At 43.7% G+C, this 26,247-nt stretch overlaps 1 protein-coding gene and 1 long non-coding RNA gene across 8 annotated transcripts in view; one reads left to right on the top strand and one right to left on the bottom strand.

Moving 5' to 3' along the window:
• Positions 1-1,412: 1,412 nt before the first annotated feature.
• Positions 1,413-26,247, bottom strand: part of EBF1 (EBF transcription factor 1) — a 395,559-nt gene continuing 370,724 nt past the window's right edge. For 3 of the 7 annotated variants that reach the window (XM_029216046.1, XM_029216045.1, XM_029216044.1), the window contains exons 12-17: positions 18,945-19,010; positions 17,787-17,964; positions 16,940-17,119; positions 12,957-13,151; positions 12,540-12,608; positions 1,413-4,618 (exon numbers count right to left, since the gene is read on the bottom strand). In XM_029216046.1, the coding sequence (XP_029071879.1) occupies positions 12,541-12,608; positions 12,957-13,151; positions 16,940-17,119; positions 17,787-17,964; positions 18,945-19,010 (687 nt within the window). In that variant the 3' untranslated portion in view covers positions 1,413-4,618; position 12,540. The remainder of the gene's footprint in view (positions 4,619-12,539; positions 12,609-12,956; positions 13,152-16,939; positions 17,120-17,786; positions 17,965-18,944; positions 19,011-26,247) is intronic. The other 4 variants (XM_029216050.1, XM_029216049.1, XM_029216047.1 and 1 more) reach the window with 2 other exon arrangements.
• On the top strand, positions 8,289-21,986 carry LOC114891759. The gene is made up of 4 exons (XR_003792596.1): positions 8,289-8,994; positions 11,967-12,144; positions 13,335-13,428; positions 21,103-21,986. It is a non-coding gene; the product is annotated as an uncharacterized LOC114891759 (long non-coding RNA).

Consider the following 26,247-nt stretch of genomic DNA (forward strand, 5'->3'; position numbering starts at 1 on the left):
GGCCTTAAGGAAAGTAGAAACCAGTATGTAGACGTGTGGATGTCTGTTTTATTCTGTGGAGCATTATGACATGACTGTCTTGCCCTAAACATTCTAAACTGCTTTGAGTATAGATTTCTCTTGTCTGAGATTATGAGTGTCCTGAGGGCAGGGGCCTCTTGTTCATTCTTTTTTTGATCTTCTGCATCTAATACGGAGACCTGCACCTGATACAGAATTCCAAAAATGTATATTGTATGACCAAACTAATCAACATAGATTTCTTTTAAAGAAGAAGATAGTAGCTTCTCTACTTATTAACTTATTCATTACCGTCTTTCATTACCTCAGATTGGGCTCTATCCAGAGCAAAAGTGTATCAGCAATGCACACTTACAAATGATCGTGATGGTGGTTGTAGGACGACCTATTAGCTCTGGTCATCAAGTTTCTGTTGCTCCATGGCCTATTTGCTGAGTTTTCAAGGCATTTTACAAGCATCATTAACCTTATTCTGTCCAGTAATTGCAAAAGTAGGGAAAGCATTGAATGTGCAGTTGGAAAGCCTTATGATGATGATGGAACTTAAAGTGAAATCGTTCTACAGGAGCAGGGACCTATTGGGTGTTTGTAGAATGTTTGACTCCAGATAAAATTTTTTTTTTTTTTTTTTTTTTTGCGGTATGCGAGCCTCTCACTGCTGTGGCCTCTCCCGTTGCGGAGCACAGGCTCCGGACGCGCAGGCTCAGCGGCCATGGCTCACGGGCCCAGCCGCTCCGCGGCATGTGGGATCCTCCCGGACCGGGGCACAAACCCACGTCCCCTGCATCGGCAGGCGGACTCTCAACCACTGCGCCACCAGGGAAGCCCGACACCAGATAAATTTGGTTTTATCCAACAGGAAAAGTGTCTTATCCACATGGGATTTAAAACTATAGATCATAGAGGTTTCTGTGTTCACACATGCCTCCTCATCAATGAGCCAGGGCACATAATTAATTGACCAGAAGTCTCGCTGGGATTAATTAGCAGCTGTATGTGAAGAGCTTGGTTCAGACTTGCAGCACGGAGGATGGCTTTCCAGAGTGGCCAGATCCTGGATTCATAATTCAGTCACTTCCGGGGGATCTCATTGCTTGCCTAGTGTAATCCTTGGGGCTCTTGGCCTCTCCTTGGGCCAGTATAGGCACTGCGCGTCCAGCTGCTGCCAGCAGAGGGCAGCAGTACGCTGTGTGTGTTCAATTTGCATCCCAGATTAGCAAATCCTCAAGGATTGACAAAGAGGGAAAGTGGGTGTCCCCAGACTATTCTTGCTGCTTTTCTCTGGGTGTCAACACTGTCCTGAGTAATTGCAAACACAGACCTTTTTACATTATGTTGGACTCGGACTCATCTGAAATAGAGAAATGAATACACAACTAGGAGCTGCCATCACAGACAGGAAGTAACTTTAATTAAATATTGTGAAAGTTGAAAAGTTTTTACAGCTTGAATGTTTGCAAAAAAAAAAATTATAACAATCTCTACAGTAGTTAGGTTCTCTAACAATTGAACTGTACAGTGTGTGTCTATTCCAAAAGTTTGATAAGAAGGTGAAAGGTTAGATTTAGAGATGACTTCATTAAGCTGCATCCTAGTACAATGTGAGGCCAGGGCATGTTCTGCAATCCAGTCATCCAGAAGCTGTATTCCACCCCCGCCCCCACCCCACCCCCCGCCCCCAACTGAAATCTTAATTGAATTCGCTATTTCATTTTCTTCTTAAAGCCATATTCTGTATTTAGGGTAACATCTTTTACTTGTAAAAAGTTCTGTGTAGAAGAGAGAGGGTCAGAGGGCCAGAACGTCTTTTCATCTAATCGATATCAATAGAGGCAACAAAACACAAATTATACACATTTTAAAGGCTCTTTGGACTTTCAAGAAAAGTTCTAACCACTACACATGGCTGACAGTGGGTGGCGTTTGTTGTCAAGGTCTGAGCCCGACACCTCACAGGCTGACCCGGGTCCTTCACAAACAGTTAAGGGGCTCACCAGACAAAATATGGCTTTAAATTGTACACATCTTCAGGCCAGCGCTTAGCACACGAATTCAGACAACCTTTCTGAGTACCGAGAAGCAATGCGTCCACTTTGCTTACATTTTCCAGTTTTATTATTATTATTAATCATTATTATTATTTCTCACCAAGAAAAATCAGCTTTGCTCCCCTCCCTTCCCTCCCGCAACACCCCTCCCCCACCCTCCCCAACCCATAAAAATCGCACTCTGACAGTCTAGTGAAAACCATTGCAAAATCCATATGGGGGCATGCACAGTTGCAGCATTGTTGTAAATTTCTTGCTCTACTAGAAAAAGTTACATTGTCTTAAGGTAACAAAACAGTTCTTTTGTGCTTTTCAATTTCTTTGTTTTTTTGTTTTTTTTTTTTCTTTTTCTTTTTTCTTAGAATGTTAGTGATGACTGACAGTTCTGGTGCACAGTTACAATGTACAAGTGAAATGAATATGATTTGCATTGTTAAGGCATCCAATCTGCTGGTTTATATTTATGTGAAAGACAGAGGAAATATACAAGCAGACTTAGGAAAGAAAGTATGTTCATTGATTTCTATGAAGTTTCTCCCCGGAATTTAATGCACAAAATGCGTCACTCCAAAGGGAGAGGTTCCATGCATATTAATAGAGTAAAACAGCATTAGGGTTTTTTTCTGTAAGCTTCCAAAGCAAAGGATACATTTTTTTTAATCTACAGAACTAAATGCTACAAGAATAATATGCTACTATTTTTTGCCATATATTGGAAAAAACTTCTTAACTTACAAATAATACAAAAATAGACAATGGCTTTTGGGTGAAAATTAAAAAAAATGAAGCATGGTTTAAAACAATACTAAAAATAACTATAAATGAAATGTTTAAAAATCACATTGAAATAGCTAATATAACTATAGGTGGCCAAACAAATACGCACTTTTCACATAGCAAACATACACAATAAAATAAACTGGGAGTCGGAGGAAAAGGAGGAAGGGGAAAGCAATGTACAAATTCCAAAGATAAATACATTATTTATACGGATATCTTACAAAATCCCCTTTAAAACAAAAAGCCTTTTAATTAACTTTGCAAGTATGTGCAAGCTAAAGGTAGTGAGCTTTTTTTTTCTTTGCAAAATATGCAGTAAAATCTTTTTTTGTGATATTGAAAAACTGTCTTAAGACATTAAAATGTATAAATAGAACAACAACTTTGGCAAAAAATCACAAAAAATCTACAGTATTTATAACTACATACAAAACACAACAGCAAAGAAAAAAGTATCAGGCAAATGCATCCTCAGAGCTTTGCTGCATCTTTGCTATTAATTCCTATTTTTAAGAACACTTCCCAGATAATGAGAGCAAAAATTCCCATCGAACAGAAAACCATGTTTTGGAGATCTCAACCTTCTTCTCCTTTCTCCCAGTTTCCTTTTATTCTTAATTCCAAAGCACTTAACCTGTCGTTTCAATCTACTATGTTACAAATGGTAAGGGTCGACTGATAGAGGCGCTATCTCGGATGGGAAATCTGAAATACCTGCCATGTTGCTTTTGTCAGCTTTTGAAGGGTTGGTATGAAGTCAGCATTTAGGATGAGTAAACTTTAACCATGTAAATGGCGGAGTGTAAGTGGGATTTTGGTTTGATAACTGGAGGGCATAATGTGGAATTCTGTGCCTGACCCTGTTCCATGAAGTCTCAAAGGAGATTCTCACACAGCACGTGTGCCACCAAGCTCTCGAGAGGCCATCGGCTTCCCAAGAAGTTGACATAAGCAAAAGAGAGAGAGTGCTGTCAGGTTTAAATATGCAGTTTTAAGATGTGTCTAGAGGCACTGGATTTTTGAGTAGAAGGGGAAAATGTGATCCTTACATCACTTTTTAACTTTCCAGGCTGCATTTATTTACACAGTTACTTAAGACAACAATACAAAAGAGAGAAATAAGCTTGCACTGCTAAGGGGTGGCATGTTAAGTTAGATATTGGAAATGCACTGTCCGAGTAACTACCACTTGATATGCTTTAAGGCGCAAAAGCCGACCCTTAGTTTTCTAAAAAAATCTAACTGGCATTCCTATTCTGTCCCATACAAGCTTTTTTTTTTTTTCTTTTTTTCTTTTTAAACTTTTTTGTAAATATCACCATTTCATTCTCCTTTTACACAGCTTTAAAAACATCATAAATTAAAACATGGAGTCTTATTTATAGTGTCCCTTGTATACAGCTTTATGGTTTATAAAAGACAAATGATTGCCGAGTTAAGCTTTAAAAAAAAAAAGAGAGAGAGAAAGAAAAAGAGGATTTGCTTCTATCAACACAGAATAAATATATCCCCCCAAGGACTTGGGAGGTACAACTGTAACCAACACCCTGCATTAGCAGATCCCTTCCAATTTCAGTATTTGCAAGGTCGGTGATATTGTTTGTTTAAAAATCTGCAGTTATTGTGGTTCCTCTTAAAAAGGCCTGAGTTAAAAGTTCCACTCTGGGACTTGTATCAGATTACTTTCTGTAGCAGAATCCAACCTCTTCATTAATAAAATTCTTCAAGGCAATTCTTTCACATGGGAGGAACAATCATGCCAGATATCGCTGTGAAAAGAGAAGACAAGAGTAAATGGTTTTGCATCCAAACTTCTCACTGAAAGAGGGGGAAAAAAAAAAAAGATGGAAAAAAACACCCACACACCACTATGTTGGTTGAATATTAGCCACACATGTGCTTTCTCATCTTCCCTGGAAGGAGTTTTTATTATAAAATATACATGTACTTTATTAAGAATGATAGTATGTCAGCATGTGTATGTGTCTTTAACAGAAAAGAAGATCCTAAGCATCCCTCCAAATCTGATTTCAATTTTAAAACATAACTGGAAAGTCACATAGTTTGCATACTGCTGGGAAAGCTGCAGCCCAACGCTTGCAAAATAGTGAGAATTTTCAGTTTGTCACTCTTTTTTTTCCCCTCCCCTTCGCTTCCAAAATATACAATAAAAAACTGGTCCATTGTAACAGCCAGTAGTTTCTACCACAACCCGTGGCTCTGCCTGTGCTCTGTGTGAGCGTGAGGACGGAGGCTCAGAGCAGTGATCTGAGTGACTCCATTTAGTCCTCAGGCCTGGGAGAAGGGGATACTGGCTCCAGAAAGCGTTGTTCACTGGAGGATGCGGACGCAGAATGTCTTCTATGCCACTGCTTCACTCAGGGTTTCTGGAATGGTCTGACCGTGTCCCTAGAAAACTGTAGCCTAGGGAAGCTAAAGAGAGATCCTAGGCAAAGGGAAGGCTGTATGGGATAATCAAAACTCTTGCAAAGCCGTGTTGGGAACCCACACACAGCTGTATTCAGAAAAGCATGGAATCTGACAGCGTTCCACCCCTGGCTTTTCTGCCTGCTGGGTATGTCCCCCCACCGCCCCCCCCCCCCCCCGAGCTAGTTGCTTGTCTCCTTGCACCTCTCTGCCTCCTCAGCTAGAAATGCAGCGTATCAGTATTTGCAAGGGCCGTGATATTGTCAGGGTTGTTGGAGATTTAAATGAAACAACCAGTGTGAAGTGCTTAGCCCGGATCAGCTCCTAGTTAATAGAGGTGGGCTGCTGTTATTTTTAACTTCTGCCGCTAAATTAGCTGTGTGACCAGTGCGAACTGCTTAATTTCTCTGGGCTTGTGTTTCCTCATATGAACTAGGTACCATCCGATATGGAACACTTCACAGGATGGGTATGAGGAATAATGGGATGAGTGCAGAGTTCCGGATGGCAACTTTGAAGTATGTGGAGATGAGAGCAATGCTTACATTAGAAGCAAGAGGCAGCCATCTTTGGCTCCCAATGATGGCTTAACATCCTGTCAGGCAGAGAGAGGAAGTCATTGCTTTCTTTTTGTTGGCAATTCTAAATTTAAATGAATGTCCTTGTCAGTGGTGACTGCATCTAGGAAGTGACCCTGTAAATTTCCCAACTCTCATGTCTGCGAGAATGTGCCTTTGTTTGTAAGCGAGCCCCAACTACCACAAATCCTGCAGTAGACGTCGGAAGGCCAGGTGAGGCTGTGAGCCCTGTGCGCCCCACGTTCCTCTGCTTCCCCTACCCCAGCCCTGGCATTTTCAATTCCATTTTAAAAAAAAAGTATTTTGCCAAACACTTTTTCCGTTAATTTTTAAACCCATCTGTATTCACAAGGAAATTTAATCCACATGTTTCTGATTCATTTACACGTAAATCATCCACATGTTGTTTTGCAAGAGCCGTTTCGCAGTCCAAAAGCTCCTGGAGTCTTTTTTGTAAGCCATCATAAGCCATTTTTCTTAGAAACAGGAAGTGTCACTTGCCAAATGCAGACCAACTTAAACCCCCAAAGGTTTGGGATCCACTGGAGATGCAGTCCCCTTAAGATTCAAGTGAGCCCTGGATTTGACTGAAATGGGGAGCTGGGTATTTCAATCCAAGCCTTGAGAATTCAAGATGCTGTAGCTCCAAAAGCAAGGGGGAGGTAGCGGGAGCAAGAGGGTCTTTGCAGTGTGACAGCTCAGCATGGTCCTGCCTCCCTAAGGATCTTTTCCTCCAGGCTGGAGGTGCGTCCAGGCACCTTTACTAAAGGCAGGGCTTTCCGTGGGAGTTCTAACCCTCTGGCAAAATAAGCGTGTCTCCTTATGCCTTCCGCCAAAATCTACTGTGTGTGCCTGGCATTAAAGGGCAGTCTCCTGCAGCATACATCAGGCAGCGTCAATATGATACAAAGCAAAGTAGAAAACTGACCAACTTCCTGCTATTTCCGTCAGTGGACCCAGCCAGAATGTTATCAGCTGGGCCCTAAAAACATCAGGATTTTTTTTTTTTTTAAATTCTAGATGACCAGAATTTTTTAAAAAAAGAGCTACTCAGTGTTCTGCTACCTGAATAGTATGTTAGATCAATTAGATTAAACTTCTGTTAGGGCCACATTGAAAGCTATAAAGCAAAGCTAAGTGATGTGCTGCGAGTCCACAGATAACTGCTTCTTAGTCTGGAACACAGGAGTCAAAACCTCCAGCACCTTGAGAGCCCAGGCTGGGATCATGAGTGAGCGAGGTCCCCTCCGTGCGGACTGAGGTCTGTAGGGTGGGTGGCACTCTAAACGCTGCCCCGGTGCTGCCGTGCGGGAATGCCTGCTCACAGCCACCCAGCTTTCCAATTACTTCTAGAGAAGGTGGGCAGGTGGATTTTTTAAAAGATAAAATAGCCCAGTCTATATGTGTTAGCAAAAAGTTAAAATTAAAACCAAATGAACAAACGTACATATCTGGGGGTATCTAGGGCTGGCTGTGGTCTGCCCGCAGTTTCCTACCTTTGCTTCGTTGGCCTTCAGATTCCTCTGGGGGTCTAACAAAAGCCAGGGAACCTCTCTCCGTAAGAAGCCCCAGAGGTACTTACACCCAGAGTTTTGCACATAATATCAGGGGGTTACAGCTCCCTAAATCTCATCCGTCACTTCCTAAACTCCAGACGCAGAACCCTCACTGATGAGTAAATTTTGGGAAAGGAGCTCCCTTTGTGGCCTCTGAATTTAGGCACCTCTAAAGTGGCCGTTTAATAAAGAAACCTCATTGCACGACTACAGGGAAGCTCCCGGAATGTTAGAAGCTGTTTTTCTTGTATCCGTGCTGTAATCCCCAAGATTACTTACATGGGTGAGAGGGATGGGTGTTTCAGGCTTAGAATGTTCCAGAAATGCCACTGGCACACGCACTTGGCCCAGTAGGGCCCGTGAAGATTTCCATGAGGACACGACAGTCTCAGTAACATGTGCCAAAGACATCACAAGACGGAGGAGGCTCTGCCATTCCCCTGGCTGCTGGGTGAGCACATGCCCTGACCAAAGCGCAGAAAACTACTGGCTTGAGAGGCAGTGCATTTTTCAGTGTGATAAGAACAAAGACAAAACGGAAAGTTTTGCCGAGCTGGGAGAGTTTGGAGCGAGAGGGTGGAATGCGGTCTTCGTTGAACCACCATATGTGTAAGAAAGAATGAGGAGCTAATCAGGAACAGAATGGGGGGGACAGCTTGCACAAACTGAACATGTGCGTGGAGCGAAAGACAATTCCAGGAGATTTGCTACCAGGCTGCAGATAGCTGGGTGAGGCCGGCCAGCCTGCGCTTCGGGGAGGTGGGGAGAGAAAGCACAGGGTGCGGACAATTTTTGTAAAATCACTCTGGCCTTTTTGTTTTTAATTCTTCGCTGCGGAGACTGTCTGGGACATGGTTGGGGTTTCAACTCCCCACATTGGGGACAGGTCCAAGGGCATGGTGACAGCATTCTTGGGGCTGCCTGTCTCTTGATTAGTGAAGTCCTTTGAGGCCTGAAATTGCAGAGAATCCATGCTGTAGGGGCACATCTTTAGGAGAAGGGAAAGGATGTCTCCAGGACAATAGCTGAGCGTACGAAGTGACTCAGGTCTCTGGGCTCTGAAAACAGACACACTTGGGGACTCTAAGATCAGGATTGATCAGTGACATTATCTACATAAGAATGGAAGGAGATTTCTCTGTGTTTTTATCTTTAAATTCAAAATATGTCTGAATTTCCCAAGTGTTTCATGGGATGTTCACTGGTGTTAACATTCGGAAAAGTGTCCTGTGGGCAAAGAAGTGCAGAGAACAGAATGGGAGACTCTTTTTTTCTTTAACCGCGGGGTGTCTCAGAGCCTTTAGTTCAACATACGTGCATTGTGACTCCAAGACAGTGATGCAGTAAACACCAACTTCTAGGTTTGTTTGACCATAACAACATTTTCTTTTTCTTTTTTTTTTTAACAGAACATCTATGGGACCCCAGAAGTACTGAGATAGAGTTGCTTTGTCCTAAAAAATTTCTCAGACGAATCGTAAATCGTCAAAGGTATTAGCTACCTGGGAGAGAAAACCAGTTGGAATCACAGTAGAAACTGTGAATTTTAAAGTATCAGTAAAGAATGGAACTTCTGACTCCCAGGTAAGGACTTCCTGTTCAAGCTTCTCCCTGCTTCTTGGTGCCTGTGCTGCAGAAGGGTGCACAGCCCCCTACACATGCCTCTGGCTCAGGTTATCCTTGATCCTTCTGCCTGAAATGCTCCTCCCCCATCTCCCTGGACCCAAATCCTACTTGACCTTCACCCAAGGTCCAGTTCAAAGGCACCCTTCTCCACTAGGCTGCTCTGAACTCTCCCTAATCTTTCCCTCCTCTGAACTTCCACAGCTGGGCATCCAGCCTCTCCCAGACAGATCTGCTTTCTTTCCCCTGGTGTCATGTTTCCCCTAACACAGGAAAAGCTTTTAAGGTCAGCGTTTTGTGGTCCACATGGTCCTAGCCCAGTGGCTTGACTATGACCATTTCATTTAGCACAGGGGCTGATACAGTAGTCAGTCGGCCTGGGATTTAACCCCAAGCTCCCCCTATGTGCTAGCTGCGTAACTCTGGATGAGCCAGCTTGGCTTTGTCTCAGTTTCTGCATCTGTACAATGGGGACAATAGACAGCCTATATCTAAGACTGGTTGGGAGGAACACATGAGACAGTGAAAAAGCCAGGCTGGGAGGAAGCCCTCCCTCCCACGTTAGTGGCTGTGACCATTGTCATCACCATCATGTGAGACCACAGTGCGTATCTGTTGGGGAATAAACGTGAGTGCTGTCACCAGAGGAGGCTGAGAAAGGGCTGGTAGCGAAAAGGGCCTCTAAGGAGTTGGCTTAAAAAAAAAAAGAACGATGGACAATTAAGAGTGGTAGCTGGAGGTAAAAAGACCTTTAAAACACTTAAAACAACCTAAATGTGTCACCTCTAATCTTGCTTATGTGGTCAGTTTGCTTAACCAACTCTTCCTTCGTCACCTGCCCTGTCTTAATGATCACAATTCTGAACGAGGTGGGTCCAAATGAAGCAGGTGTTACTGTAACAATGCAAAGGAGGAGGGCTGCAACACTTCAGAGATTCTCACCCTCAATTCTATAACCCACCTGTGTCCTTTCTTTTCCTTCTTTTTTTTTTAAATAGAAGTGGAATTTAGACAGCTGAAGATGAAGTAATTCTTTAGTTATGGGTCTAGCAGCCTCCAGTCAGAATGTCACTTTTCTCAGGGGAGACTCCAAGGCAAGAGCTCCCTGAAAACAGTGATGCATCACACCCATGTCCGCAGGGACAGCGTGCAGAGGACAGACGTGTGATCCCAGGTGTGTGGGCCCTGCCTGGCGAGTGGATGGTGAAGAGTGGAGTGGGCAGGAGGGAGGACAGCTTCCAAGGTGGTATCAGTTAACGTGACTTTAATTTCTCAACTCATTCCTCCTCTGCTGCCACCTCCCCCAAACTAGGGACGTTTGATACATGACAGTATTGGAAAAACAAAAACCACCAGAAAGCATCTCCAGGACACATGCTCAACTAGAAGGAAAGGGCAGTGTCATCCACAATAGCAAATCCAGCACAAAGCATGTCCCTGAGTCACACCCTAAACCCTCCCAGCTGTGAGCTGTGCATTAAAAACGTGATGGAGACTCAGCTGCTGATCAGAAGCGGGGAGCAGTCTCTGTACTTTCGGAATCTGTGCAGACATGGGTTAGAAATGCCCTGGGGGTGACAAATGCACACCTGTCTTGATGCCATTTCATCATTACTTAAGCGCACACCACACACACACACGCGCGCGCGTGCGCGCACACACACACACACACACACACACACACGCACACACACACACCAGAAGTTCCCTAGATCCAGGAGGTTCTAAAACTCAAGCTGAGTCCCTACTTTCAGTCCCTTCCTGCTCCCTCCTTGGCCCACATGGCATGAAAAGACACTCGGCCTCACAGAACGGCTGCCCACTTCAGTCACCGGTGGCCAGTGATACAGCTGTGACCCTGCAAGAGCCGAGGGCCTTTTCTTCTCAAGCGCCAGCCCTCCACGGCGGATTACAAACCCCGTTATACCTTCTTCCTGACGTCAAGTCTGTGTTTAACAAGCATTGTGATTGGCAGTTCAAGAATGGTAGATTTCTGCTTTCCATGGGTTTTATCCTTACTTAAACCCATTACAAGTTACGTTCGCTTAAGCATCATATCCTCAGTTTGCCAGCTGGAGGTGTGCTGTGCGTGCCAAAGCATTATTTTTAGCGGAAAAAGAGACTTGCGGGAATGGGTGGCTCCCCTTTGTGGGGTGGGCATTTCCTATCACAAGGAATATTGCCTGAAATGTCGTTCCACAGTCCGATTATCTTCCTTTTCCCTCTAAGAAGATGGCTTTGCCAGTGTATGTATATTTCAGGGAGGGGGCAGGGGCACTGACCTTGGCTGTGCTGGGCAGACTGGCCAGCAGGTCTCTGAGGAGTGCCTTGCTGAGCCCTTATGGCGTCAGAAAAGGAAGCAGGAGCTCAGGCTCAGGAGTCACACAGATGGGGTTCAGTTTGGGCTCCACCATTACTAGATATGTGACCTTGAGCAAACGGGGCCTTGACTTCCTCATCTATATAATGGGAGTAGTACCAACCTCATAGGGTCTTCAAGAGAATGGATGTAAGTTTACATCAGTGTAAAGTGTCCTGTACAGAGTACGTGTATAGATGTATAAATAGATAGAGATGCAAGAAACAGGGCTGCCCCCCTGACCCCTCTCGACCTCCATGACTCACCTCCACCAGTGAAGATGGGCAAGCCGGCTGTGAAGGAAGGCTCCGTGGGGCACTGGGTAGGCTAAGGGTTAGGGCATAGACCCTGAGGGTTTATATGCATCCCCACTGTTTCTGGCTATGCCTACGGGCAGATGTTTTCTCTCCTTATGCCTCAGTTTTATCCTCTGTACAATGGAGATCATAACTGTCCTCATGTCTCATCAGGAAGTTGTGAGGATTAAATAGGATAAGGCAGGCTCAGTGCTTAGCACTGGTCAGTGCTCAAGGGATGGCAGCTGACGATTTTATTGATCTTACTTCCCTGCCAGCTGCCTTACGAATCCTGGATACATCTCGTTTACCCCCCCTGAGCAGTAAAGTGCTTGGAAGCTGGAGGGAGGAGATGAACTCTTGAGCCTGAGTTTGAAGCCAGCCTCTGCCACCCACCCCTGTCGGAAGTCAAGCCATTCCATAACCTCGCCAACCTTTCGCTTTCTCGTCTCTAAGGTAGGGGCTCTGAGTGCTGATCACACGATCCCACTGTGGGGAAGGAGGGAGGTCATGCAGGTCAACACCACAACTCAGTGCCAGTAAGAAAAGTGTAAGGAATGGTGGGACCCATTTTAAAAGGTTGGGTTTCTTCTCAGTGAATAGAAAGGTCACCTCAAATTTGGTTACTCTGTTATTTTCCATATTCCATGAGGGGGAGGAAATCGAACAGTTTTGATATGAACCAGAGTCCTCTAGTAGCACTTCGGGGTTTCTGGTTCCCAGTAGTAAGTCTTGGGTCTTTGGTCTAAGATGCTGTAACCTCAGGGCTCTGGCTTGGCCAACTCACCCCCTCCCCGTTATCAGCCCCACCAAATGTGCATGCTGACACAGGCAACAGGAAGGGAACCTACTTCAGGAGAAGGCCAGTCCCGGGAGAGACCCTGCAGTGGAGAACTTGCTAGAGTCCACAAAAGACTGATCTGATTATGGCGACCACAGGGAATGAGAGAGGAAAGAGAAACGATGGCATTAGTAAGTGGAAACAGTATTCTCAAGCAAATCCCAGGCCTGAGCAGAATTGCTGGAGCTGGAAAGAGAACTGCTCAGGCAACTCCAGCAGAGGAGGGATGCCGGGGACGGGGGGCGGGAAGGGGGGCGCGTCAGGGACCAGGGCCTACGAGGGCGAACACAAAGGAACAGAATAGATGAGGGTGGACAGAAGCAGGCAGGCCCAAGGCCGATCCCCTCGCAACAGTGGTGCATCTGCTTCAGGCCCTGGGAAGGTGAGTCAGGGCGTCTGGTTGGCCCGGGTGGGGCCTGGGGCTTACCTTGCAGGCTGTTCCCGTTGGTGCTGGTGCAGGTGGGAGGTGGGGAGGTCTGGGGTCTGACCACAGGCGCAAAAGCACTCTTCTGTTTCACGGCTGAGACCATGTTGGCTGGTGAGAAGGAGAAGATGCCGGAGGAGCTGCTGCAGTTGGAGGGGAGGCTTGTGGAGGAGGCCATGGTGGGGCTGGATGGCACGACTAAGGGGCAATGGGAAAAGAGAAATCAGTGCCTCTCCTGGTGTCCTGACACAAGGCGGCTCGGCTCCGACCCTGACACCCATCCTTCTCAGGCCGCCCTTCTAGCAGGAGCCTTCCCTGAACTCTGAGGGTCTTGTCTGCTCTCATCATTTGGTACTCGGCATGTGTTTCCTTTTGTTGTAGGCCGACTATGAACCAGGCAGCGAGCTAGAGCACCCCAAGCCAGGAAACAAGAGCGCTCTTATAAGGGGTAGAGTACCACATGATAGCCTCAAAGGTGAGTATGGCCAACTCTGGGGAGGCAGGGAAGGGAGACCAAAGAAGGCTTCATGGAGGAGGTGTCAGGGGAAGCACTGCAGGTAGGGCCTAAAGTAAGGTTCTAGCAAAGGGTCTGGGGATACAAGAGACAGGAGGAAGCCAACCTGAGAGAGTGTGGTCACCAGTGGAAGGAGAGGTGTGAGGAAGTAGAGTGAGTTGAAGGCAACACCAGGATTCCAGCTTAAGGCACTGGCAGATGGTGGTGTGTGTGTGTCGCCTGTCTCCCCATGGAGCTACAGCTTCCTGAAGGATATGACTGTATCTTCATGCTCCACAAGACAGACAGAGGTAGGTCGGAAGCCAGGCGGGTAAACAGTCTGCCACGTGCAACATGTGTGACTAACGCAGGACTACAAGTCAAAGTTTCAAATTCTCTCTATCCCCCGCGGAGCTGTACAGAGATGAGTGTGAACCAATAAGCAGCAGGATCGGAGCCTTATGTAAATACTCACAGTCTGGGAGTGGTGGGGACGTGAATTAGCAATGATAGGAGACCACTGGCAGTTCAGAGAGAGAGAAAACCTAGCTGCTTGGGGATACGAAAGAGTTTGGGCGCTGCACGTTCTCCACCAACCACAGTCCTCTCTGCCTGGCCTTTCATTCATCTTTTGATAGTTGCTAATAATCTCAGGTCACTTCAGGAGACAGATTTTGAGCACATGAAAGCCCTCTACACTCAGGACTGGTGCCATCACACACTCACCTTCCATTTCCTCCGTCTCCTGGGAAAAAGTATGAATCCTGTCTGATGATTTTCAGACACTTAGTTCAAATTCTAGGCACTTCCTCCTTCACTGTATTATTTTTCACATTATGTCATAAACCTTATATATTGCTTTTATCACCTGCAAGAATCTTCACATCTTTTTCATCCATGGCATTGGCCAAGCCAGCTTAAATTGGGACATCCTTTTGACACCTGAGCAAACCCAGCGAGCTGAGACTCAGAAAATAGTCCAGTGACTTGCCCCAGGGCCGGTAGCTGGAAGGTGAGGCCAGGAAGCAAACCCAAAGGCAGTGCTCTTTCTACTGGGCTACCCTGCTAAGCAAACAGATTGCCATCGGACAGGCCCCTTCCCATGAGCACACCAGCGTCCAAATTGCCAGTTAGGGGGCCTCCGCCTCGGCCTACTGGCTTTGGAAAGGTAGGGAAGTGGTTATCAAATCGGTCACAGGCAGCAACTGCCGTCGGGGTGGTGGGGGGTAGGGGAAATGACCCCTTGTAATCAGCCCTCAGCACTGCACAGTCCAGACGCACTGGATGCTCTACGGAGCACAACACAGAGCCGCCATCATCAGAGTTTTCGCACACATTTTCTAAACCGGACTTTTTCTTTTTCTTTTAATGAGACCAGCATTTTTATACATCTCTGAGGATTTGTAAATGTGAAAATACGCTCAATAATAACACCCATTTAAATTGCAAAACTCCTGCACTGGAGGTTTGATTCTTTAAATATTCGTAGACTTGAAATCCTGCTGGTTCACTGAGGAAGGCAATTAATCTCCTTGGCAAATGCGATCATTATGTGTATTTAGAGGTGGGGAGTTTGGGGAGGGGGCGTTAACAGAGGAAGGGGTGAAATATAGTCAAGCCGTTCCATTTGTTGTAACATTATTAGATATCAGCCACTATACCAGAAAGTGTGTTCACCAGTGGAATGTCTTATTTTATTTTTTATTCTGTTTGGAATTTTTCAACATGAGTGGTTTATGAATAATTAAATATTATGGAGACAAAAATTCAAATCAGCTGGGCTTTGTGTTTATTGTTTTATTTGCATTTATGCAGATAAAACTGTCCCATCTGAGAGCCTATTTGAGAATTTAATACTATATTTGTGAGCACTGAGGAAATCAATTAATGGAAATTAAATGTTCGAAGTTTCGTAATCTGACGGATGCAATCTCAGGCTCAAGTCGCTGGGTGTCTGCAAGGGCTTGGGAAGACAGAGCAATCCAAGCCCCTCAACTGAATTGCTACCACGTAGCAATTAGGTTATTGATTTAATTAAGAACGCCACCTTTTAATTTTCAGGTCATGATTGAAACATTTTCTGATTGAGTAGAAGGGAGAACACTGAAATGACAGATCTGTGAGAAGCAGTTTTTTGATGAATCAAAATCTAATGTGAAACTGACCCCAAACACTGATGCTCAAGCAGACAGACGTAATATATGCAGATTATTAGGGGGAATTTTAAATGTCCAACAAGCTGCTGATTCCGAGCAGATCAAGTAGAAATAAAGAAATACAGAGATTTAGCAAAAATGCGCAGAAACACAGGACACACTGAGCCTACAGATTCACCAAGAAGGTAAATGGCCCTAAGTATTACTTTCAGAAATAATAACTTCTCACAAAGGCCAAGAATGATCTTTCCTTTTTCAACAGCCTAGCACGCTCCACATTTCCACTATCATCAGAGACAGCATCCTTTTCCGTATTTTTAGCTGAGACTCTCGTTTTAAAAACATGACCATTCTTCCATTTAACAAACAACACAGCGGCTATCATCCCACAAAATTCTAAGAAAGAGTTTACATATTTTATACACCGGAAGAGCCACCCACATTGTCCAAGATGAGCTTGGTTTTCTATGTAAAGATCCTCAAAGGGCGACAAAGAGATTGCGCAAACACAGCCTATGACATTTTATATGTAAAGATGCCAGTTCCCTGAGGTTCTTTAGATGCAATCTAAACGTTGCACAAAAAAAAATCCTTTAAGCTAAGCTTCTTTAAGACAGAGACGAGACACCAAAGAACAATTTCTTGTGTGTAATTTTTTTTCATCATGCCAAATTTTTGGAAAAAAAATAAAGTGTTTTTTGATTTGTTCAGTTTTCGTTTTTTTCTTTGTACATATCAAACACAAAGGGGAAAAACTTTCCAAGCACTAAAAAAAGAGATTTTAAGTTTGGCTAGTTGTTAGTATGCTATACTACCAGCACCACTTAATATTATCATTCTGTCATTATGATTAGTACCTAGATTTGTTGAATGCATCTCCTATGGGCCAGGACGAGCTCATTACGTGCATTATTTTATCCAAGTCTCACAATAACTGTATGGGAGCGGGTACTGGTTCCTTCCCCATTTTACAGATAAAGAAAACTGAGGTTTAGAGGGGAGATGAACCTGCCCGCAGCCACCAGTCAGCAACTGGAAGAAGAAAGCGTCAAACCCAACTCCATCTGACTGGAAGCTTGGGTTCCTGCAATGACATCACGCTGCTGTCTTGGTTGCAGCCGAGTTCTGTGAGGGAGATGGGGAGGACGGTGAGCAAGGAGGGCAGAGATTCCTGCCAGGACAGTGCTGGCTTTGGTCCCATCACCTGGGCCTGCACCTGGCGGGGCAGGGGCCCTCAGACTGGGGACTGGGGAGACCTGCACAGTGGGCCACACAGCACGACGCCCAGTTCTTAGAGCAAAAATGTGCAGAAACACAGGACACACATCTCTACTTACTGGCATAGGGCGAGTTGGCAGCTGAGCCATTGAGGAAGGTCGGGGAGCCGCCCAAATTGGACATGGCGGCAGTGCCGTATCCATTCATGCTCGTGGTGACCGAGTTATAGTTGGTCTGCTGAGGGGTGGTGCTCGGCACGTACCCATGTGGTGATACGCTGCTTGAGTTGCGGGTGAAACCTGAGGGGCGGGGGCAAAACCAAGGATGAGGTTGGGTGGGTGGCGGATGGGTGGCGGGTCTGAGAAGCTTGGGGAAAGGAAGGTCTCTGTTTCTTGCCCCATCGCTGCATCCTGAAGGGAAGGGGCCAGGTGATTCATGGCTGGATTGGTGGTGCTAGCTCCGTGATTAAAATGGGAAGCGAGCAAAAGACACATTTCTCAGGAGATCATAGATACTTAGTGGGCCTGTGAGAAGTGGCAATGCAGGACCTATGAATCACTTATCATTTGGGAACAGAAATAAATCCTAATCTACGAGACATAATACCCTGGAGGTAACCGGTTCCTACTCCCTGGGCAAGGATGACGTGCTTTGGCCCCTCCAGGACTTTAGTTCCACCCCTCCTTGTGATCTGTCATTCATGGTTTACAGTGAAAAGTCAAATGGTGAGGTAACTAAATGCATGCATTCTTTCTAGCCCCTCCACCAAATTACCAGACATGATGGCTAGAACCAAAATTCTACAGTAATATCTGATACACACAGACTAGGAATCTCCCCTTTTGGGGGGGAAAAAAGAAGACTTTTTAAAAATAAACACTGTTTTGTGCCAAATAAATGGGGGTGGGGTAGCTTGAGGTTGGGAAGGGGCAGGGAAATGGGGAGGGGAAGAGTGGGGCTCCTGACCCTGATTGGTAGCCTGCGACGCCTCGGAGACATTCACAGCCAGTTGTCCACTGAAGGAATTCACGCCCATCATTCCCGCGTGGACCGAGGTGTTAGTGAGGGCCGGGAGCTGGCTGTGGTTGCGGGGGACACTGTACAGGGCCTCTGCGATGTCAGCTGCTCTCTTCAGAATAATCTCCTGAAAAGTAACAGGAACATCCCCCTTAGCTGCCCAGTCAGATTCCCAGGAGTACCACGTTCCAAGTGTTTACTACAGACCGTGCTTAGGGCTTTCCGTGGTTAACAGCACTAACTTCTGCAACCCTCTCAACCAACCTGTGTGTGCAGTCTCATCATAATCACGCCCATACCACGGATGGGGCAACTGAGGCTCAGAGAGGCCAAGACCTCACTTCAGGACACTTACCTATTTAAGGAGAGAGCTGGGCTGCATAACCCTGTTCGTCTGACTCTGAAAGCCCATTAACTCAGCCAGTCCCCTCTATACTACCTCGCAGTACAGGACAGCAACCTGGGGCTTTCCTTCCCCACAGGTAACACAGAGAACTCTGGGGTCACACACACACACACACACACACACACACACACACACCCTGCAACTCATCTCCCCAGATGAAGTTAAGGGCAAGTTTACATGATGACCTGTGTCCCCGAGTATTAATGGGACTGTGTCCCTTGGACACTGATTCAAATGACACAGGCAAGGAAGGAGGATTTCTCAGACTCAGTTTCCTGAGCAAGTTGAGTCAGATACACGGAGTTGCTCTACGAAATAGAAGCAGACAATATTCAGACCTCATTATACTTTTTAGGAGAAGAAATTAAATCCCCCTTTTCCTCCTAAATTTTCTTGAAAACCTGAGAGGAATAAAACCAAGCACCGGTAACTCTCTTCTTCAGTGATGAACTACATTCCCACAGAAGAGTCCTTTTAAATAAAGTACCTTTTCTCGTAAGAAAAAATTATTCCCTAGAAAAGGCGTTAAAAGATTTACAAAAGAAGAGAGAAGACTTGAATGGCCTTGCAACCCGTTAGGTCCGAATGACTTATACACTGAACTCATGCAAGAGCTTTTGTATTTTTCATACTCTTTCATTCTAATAAGGACTCCAGGCACTTCAGTTGAATGTGGAAGGTTCGAGACCCACTATGCTCACCTGGTTGTTGTGTGGCATCCCATACAGCGCTTCCACCAGATCTGCAGCCCTTTTGAGTATCACTTCCTGTCAAGGAGAAAAACAGATACAATCCTCTGAGTGAAGGCAGGATGTCATTATCTTTTCACATGATCACGTACCACTTTCCTCTGGCCATCCTTTGCCAACGCACTGCTTTAAAAGAACCCCCGAATGGCATTAAATCACCAATGTATCCCTATTCACGTACACACTTAATCAAGTCAAAAGGTGAGCATCATTGGTACTGCAAGATAAAATACATCACTCAATAGTGTGCCATAAGCACGATAAAGCACTCATATGTTTATTGCTGAATACAATTGCGAGGTCATTTACTAGATTACTATGATGGATGTCAGCTGGTGCATGTTATGAATCCCTAAGATGTGTTTATTTTGCACTTAACTGCTTATTCCAGGAACCATGACCTTATCAGACAGGTCATTTTCAAGAGATGTCCAATCAATCTTCAGCAACTAGAAGCATGTAGCATTAAACTTCTTTTGTTTATCTCCCTTGCACGGCAGAGTCATGATATAAGCAGGCGATGTAGTAAACCCATCTACTGGGGCAATGCACTGTTTTGTCAGAGGTTCTCACAAAAGAATTCTCCCTGCCCCTGGAAGCTCCCTCTGCACCAATTTTCATGACCGGCAGAGTCTGTTTCTCTTCTAGCAATTCTTTGCTATTTCAGTATTGTTTGTCATTTTCCCCATTTGCTCATTCATTCTCCTTCTAGATACATGCTCCACTGCTCACTCCAGGTGAAGAAAAAATGTCTCCTTTTCATTTAGGTGGGCTTCCATATTTAGCTAGCATGCTTGTTTCTAATAATATAGGGCGCTCTACAAAAATGTGTGTGGTGGTAATTTTTTTTCATTCTAACCACAAGAAATCGTTCCCTCTTCATTCAGCCCTAATTTTCTGCAGATTCATTTATACTGGAATGTGAAAAGGAAAGTTAAGCTTGATACAAATAAAATGGAGGTTTATCAGAGGAGCAAACATGAAGGCGTGGTGTGGTTATCAGAAGTGATTTGCAAGAAGATATGTTTATAATATTTTTGCTGTGGGTAAAGTTTCAAGAAGAAGTGTAACTTTAAACATTTTACACAATAGATTTCTGCATGGAGAAGCAGTGCTGTTCAATTTTCACATACTGCAGACGCTGATCAGAAAATAGGGATATAATTGCATTCATTTTGCTGTCACCATAGCCTCTTCAAAAATTCTTGAACAGCTCTTGAAATGACACGCTTTTAGATACATATTAGCATTTTTCGATTTTAAATTCTCTATAAGATAAAATAGTTGTCATACTGCAGTAACCACTTGTGACATATATAATGTCCTAAATTCAAAAATGAGATAGAGGGGTTTTCAGTTCTCAATAAACATTTATGCTTGCCTTAAGCTGCTAGACCCCATTTATAAAACAGTTCTGTTATTTTTCATATAAGGAGTGAAAAAATTATATAATCAATGGGGTTTGAATCAATACATCTGAAATAATTTCTTTATTTTTTTTAATGCACGCTACAAGATAATCGACCACTGTTTGTTTGCAGTGCTGTCTGACAACAGCAGTTAATAATTTACTATGGTATGGGCACAGTAAACCCTATCCCCAGATCCAATCAGCTTGTGCTGCCTTCACTAAAACCTCACGGCTTTATCTGGCTCTTAGGAAAGATGAAAACAAAACAGGATCAGGTTAGTTTATTTACCAAAATTTGACTTCTCTGGGTCTATATTCATTTATTTCTTCAAATAAATATTTATGCCAGTGTTTGGGCTTGGCAGAGAAGGTATTTTTCTTTTCATTTCAGGGAAAAAAAAATACAAGTCTCTGTCAAAAGCAAGATAAGGTGCAGTCAGAAACTGCACTTGCAAACTTCAATCTTGGAACAGTATCACTGAGGATTTAGAGCAGTGCTTCTTCTTTTAATTAATTTCACAGAACCAGGGATGAGGGAAGGTAAACTCCACAATAAGCTCCAAGATCTTTGAAGTTTTTGTGCCTGAAAAATTCCAACTATCAGTGTAGGCTGTATATTTTAAACTGATATATTTTTGGTGATAACATTTTTCAATAACATAATCTACTTGTTCCTTTTTCTCCTTATTCAATACCCAGAGCTCTCATCACCATTCAATCCTCTGAAAATGAAGCTTGTGAATCTCACTTCCTAGAGTTGCCGCCTCCTTCAATACAAAGAGCCGGGACATGCTTTCTACTAGGCACGTTGCCACCGTAGGTGGGTCAGCAGCCAGCATTGCTTCAGACCAGCCGTCTTGAGGACAGTGCGTGAATCTGATGTTGTGTCCTGGAAGTGACTCCCTTAAATGATATCTCGCCTATTTTAAAATGTCCTTCATCGTGGTATCAACTATGGGGTTTAAGGGAGGGTCCACTTTTGGCTCAGCTTTGCCAATGTGATTCAGCTTCCATTAGTTATTTCTGCAAATGGGAAGGAGAAAGGAAATTTCTGGGTCCTCTGTGAGTGAGTTAGTGCAGCGGACCTGCAAGGTGCTTGGATTTTGGTGACCAGAAAATTGCTCTCACCTCCATGTCATTATGCTCCCAGTGAACTAGCCCCCAAGCGTGTTTGTGTTGGGGATCTAATATATTGCCTTTCAATCAGAGCTGAGAGCCACTGAACACACAGACAGAACATGACGAGCAGGTCAGGAAAGCAATAAAGATTTTACAGAGCTGTCCAAGGTGCTAAATTTACTCAATAATGGTTTTGGCACCATAGTGTTAACCTCTCATTTACTACCAGTTTGAGGGACTAAATTGAAGTAGCTGACTTCATTTACCTTGAAATGTATATTTTATGACATTATGTAAGTAGATTGAAAGGGCCCTGCAGTTTTAACAATTTAAAGGCTAAAGCATGTTTAAGATGAAACTTGAATATTTATTGTATATTGCACTTAAAGTATATAGAATGTTAAAATGTATTGATTAAATTTGTAAAAGGCATTATAAAAATGACAGGTAGTAATAAAAGATGTATGCCTCTTAAAATCAAACTGATAGTATATGCTATCTCTTCGGTGGTCACAAGTGTAATTTTTTTGCAGTTTTATATGGTAATTTGAAAAATCTGTAATTTCACATTAGGAAATGATTGAGCCTGGGATGTTAAAGAGAGAAATTTCCCATAAGGGGACAAGCTGGATGCTTCATATAATCTTTTGTCTCTGAAATTGTTCCTAAAGTCTTATTTTTTGTGACATTAGGAGGGAGCATCGTGTAAGGTTCCTTCCATTCTAATATGCAATTTTAATATTTCTGAAAAGAGAGAGCACTTGACAAGTACTAATATCTAATTTTTCAAAGCATTTATTTGTCAGGAGAGATTTTCTCCTCTTTTCATAATGTTTAAAACGTCTTGCTGCTTGCGGTTTAAAACATGAGGGTAGAGATTAGACTCTTCCAAGATAATCAATCCTATCCTTGGATTAAAAAAAAATACATATCCCATTGGGGAATTAAGAAGACAAATACCAGTACCCTAAATAGTGAGAAGCCTCAGAGTCTCCTTATAGAGCTAATGCTTGTTCTCCAACCTACATTCTGAGTCAGACTATTTTTCTTTTCATGGCTTTGGATTTCTTCTCTCTTAAAGAAAGAGAAAATGTATACTCCTTAAAAACTGCAACAACTCTTTGCTGACCTATTTCCTTTCTCAATTAAAACCTGTCTTTACCTGCCTTCCTATGACCATCGATTGATGATTATGTGAATGGAGATCTGGAGAGGAAAAAAAAAAAGGATGAACCATACTAAATCTGCTTAGAGTTACTAGAAACACTAGGAAGATTCAAGGATGACTGGGGTTCGAGAAACAGTTCAAGTATAATTGGTACAAGTTTTACTATGTTTTGGAACCTTTATAATGAAAGTGCTGAATGGGCTACGAATGCAGAGAGAAGATTTGGCTTTACTTCGTATGTTGCAACCCAATCAGTTAGCAAATAATTTGTGAACTTTCTCTTGTCCCAGCAGTCACACACCGATATTACTCTCTAGCACCTTTCCAGGCACCCTGTCTTCCCAGAATTAAGGTACGGCGTTCTGTGCGAATTGCAAAAGATTTCCGCCACCATCTGGTCCTATCCTCTTTATCCAATCTCCTCTCCCTAAACATCTGAAGAACTGCCCTCTATTCTGGGCTAGTTAGTCCTCTCCAGCCTGGAAGTAACATGTTGGGCTCCTTCCTATCTCCATACCTTTACTCATTTTGCCTTTATTTGGGAAGCTGGCTTCAGTCTGTGCCCATTTACAGTATCTTCCCATCCTCTAGGGCCTGATAATGAAGGTGGTGCTGGTGGTGGTGGTAGAGTAGTGGAAAACATAACTGTTGTTTATGGAAAGGGAAACATTAACTCATTCAGTCTTCGTGGTGAGGCTCCGTATCGCCGTTTGGCAGACGAGGAAACTGAGACTCAGAGAGGTCCGCCAACTTGCCCTGACGTCACACAACTAATGAATGGCTGAGTAGGGATTCAATCTCAGGCCTGTTAGACATCAGAGCCTGAGCTCTTCATAATTACACTATCCTATCAGAACTAATTCCACCTTCACTGAGACCCCAGCTCCTAACCTCTCTCATTCCTCTGAAAAATAGTGCTGACTGCACCGCCCAGCACTGCACAGAAGTGGACACTGTGGGGTCATTTTGCTCTGGTCTTAAATGTGTGAGTCTACAATCTCCACAACCAGACTACAGGCTCTTTGAGGTCTTAATCTCCTTCTCTAAGCCCCTAGCACTATGTTCAGCAAACCACAGCGCTTGAGAAATTCTTGTTGAAGAGCTCATTCTAAGATCATTACTGATTTTTAAAAGCGCGTGCTTAACTTACATGAGGAAATGACCAAGTCATGTATTTGGCATAGTTTATAAAAGCAGAAGACTTAAATTTGGTGCTCCATTTGGCTCTAGACCTTTAAATCCAATGTATAAATTCCCAAAGGTCAAGTCTTGATCACTGGGGGGTGTTTTAATACCACTTTATTTTTTTAAGTGAATTTGCTCCTTCACTCCTGCTGGCTTGTACTTACATTTTAATTTTGTGATTAATATAATGAATCATGTCGGGTACAGACATTGTCTCAAGTTATAGGCTGCTAACAACATGAGGTTTGTCTTGATGTACATCAGCCTTTTGTTAACTATACTCCTAGGCTCTTAGAAATACTTAGGTATTTGCACACTCTTAGGAACCAGGCATATCATGTCTGATATGCAGACATGGCTAATTCACCTTTCCTTCCATTTCATGACAATAAACCCTCTGAGGATTAATCACCTTCCAGGTGAATCTTCTCTGCAGCATCTGATCTCAAATGTGCTGCTAATAATCTCATATTCACTGGGCCCACCTAGCCTTCCAGAGAGAATGGGAAGGCTGTCTAACCATCCAATACTGAGCCCGTTTATAAACCCAGTTCCATGTTGTGAGTCATTCAAACCCAGATGAGCAGGGGAGATGGCCTGAACTCTCTTTCATTCAGAGCACATGTAGGCCAACTCATAAAGCCAGATGGGTACCCGTTTACCAACACAACATTAATTTCAAATCTCAGGATCAGATTTTGAGACTCTGGGAACTCCCTCATAAAATTCAAGCCCAGGGATGCTTCTGTAATTTGGGAAGACAACCTGTGCTTGGCTTTATGCTCCCTCAGTTAGAAAATGATGTTTTGAGGGACGAAGAAGAAAACAGAAGCTAAACGTAAACATCAGTTATCAAAGTCAAGTTGACCTGGGTGATTCCCGAGAAAGAAGTACAATACTTTCCTGTCACTGCACATTGCCCTGTCGCCCATTTATCACCACTCTACTTTGCCCTATCAGGGGATTCAAGATACAGTGGGTTCAAATATCAGCAAAACAAAATGAAGAGGACCGGCAAAATCACTCCTGATTTAAAGTCGATAAGCACCTGTCGGCACTGAAATCAGCACTGAATCCGTTCACCTCCTCACGTTGGAGTTTACTGTTGGGTCCAAATTTTAAACAGTATATTCAGCTTACTAGCCTTTAACTTCTAGCTCTTTCCCCACTTGCTTCTGAAACTACTGATTGGAAAGTCTAAAAGCTGAAAAAGTGATTGGAAGTTTCTGGCAGCCCATTTCCTGCAGAGCTGGATGTACAATGCAATAAATACTAGTTGACTGAGAGGTATTTCTGTGGAGGGTAGTTTTATGTCCCAACTTCCTTTGTGTTTATTCAACCAAATGGAAAATTCCACAGTGGTAGACTTTGCATCCTAAAAAATCATAGAATGAGGGCAGTGAGGGAAGGAGTAAAACAAACCAAAATAATACTTGAGCACTGTTTAGCTTCCGATCCTCTGAGACATTCCTTAAATTTTTCATTTTTTCTGGTAATATGAACTTCTCGAAATAGAGCTTACCGCAGATCATTAGAAACCTTTATTGTCACACTTTAAACACGCTTTACTCAGAAGCCCTATGACCGAGAGGAGTCACTCTCATCTAGCATGGATATAATTAAACATGTTTCCGCTGAAAGGGGCATTCTCATTATGGCTAAGGACCACTTTAGAGTAAATTGAAATGGAAAGGAGGAGCATAGATGAGGTGTAGGTAGCAAGTGGTTAGTTCTAGGGAGGCATAAAATGCCAAATGTGTAACAATTATATTTTACAACCCTGCATTCTGAAGACTCCATAGCATTTTATTATAGAAGAAGCTTCAGCTGAAGCTTACTGAACGAACATTCTAGTGCACGCTCATTGCCCATAGTCTTTAAAGAAAAATAAAATTCAAACCATAATCAAAATCTGCAGAAATATTCAAAACAAAGGAATCAAATATTTTAAAAGGGTCTACGGCTATTCACACAAGAGGCATCGAAAGTGTTCTAGTCTAAAGAAAATGCAGGGGCTTGAAGGGGGGGCTTCTGAACCTCCTCTAATTTTAAAGTTGATTTTGTGTTCAGATTAGATGACACCCCTCTTACTTCTCAAACATATGATTATGTATCATCGTGCCGCGTGGCTGGAGACGCGCCCAAAAGCTTTGCCTTTGTTACAAACGTGGAAGACTTCTGAATCACATGAAATTAAGGTAGGTTGTAAGCTAACGCAGCTACATCAACGTAAGACATGCTAACTTACATGACTGACTTTTACAGTGGAAAGGAAAAGGCTGTTTTCAGGCAGCTGTTATTGCCTCAATGGGAAAAAGAAAAAAAAAAATCAATGAAAGTGAAATGAACGAGAGATTTTGTCTGAGTTGCAG

This window comes from Monodon monoceros, unplaced genomic scaffold (assembly GCF_005190385.1).
Source record: "Monodon monoceros isolate NGI ecotype Baffin Bay Population unplaced genomic scaffold, NGI_Narwhal_1 Super_Scaffold_12, whole genome shotgun sequence".
NCBI lineage: Eukaryota > Metazoa > Chordata > Mammalia > Artiodactyla > Monodontidae > Monodon > Monodon monoceros.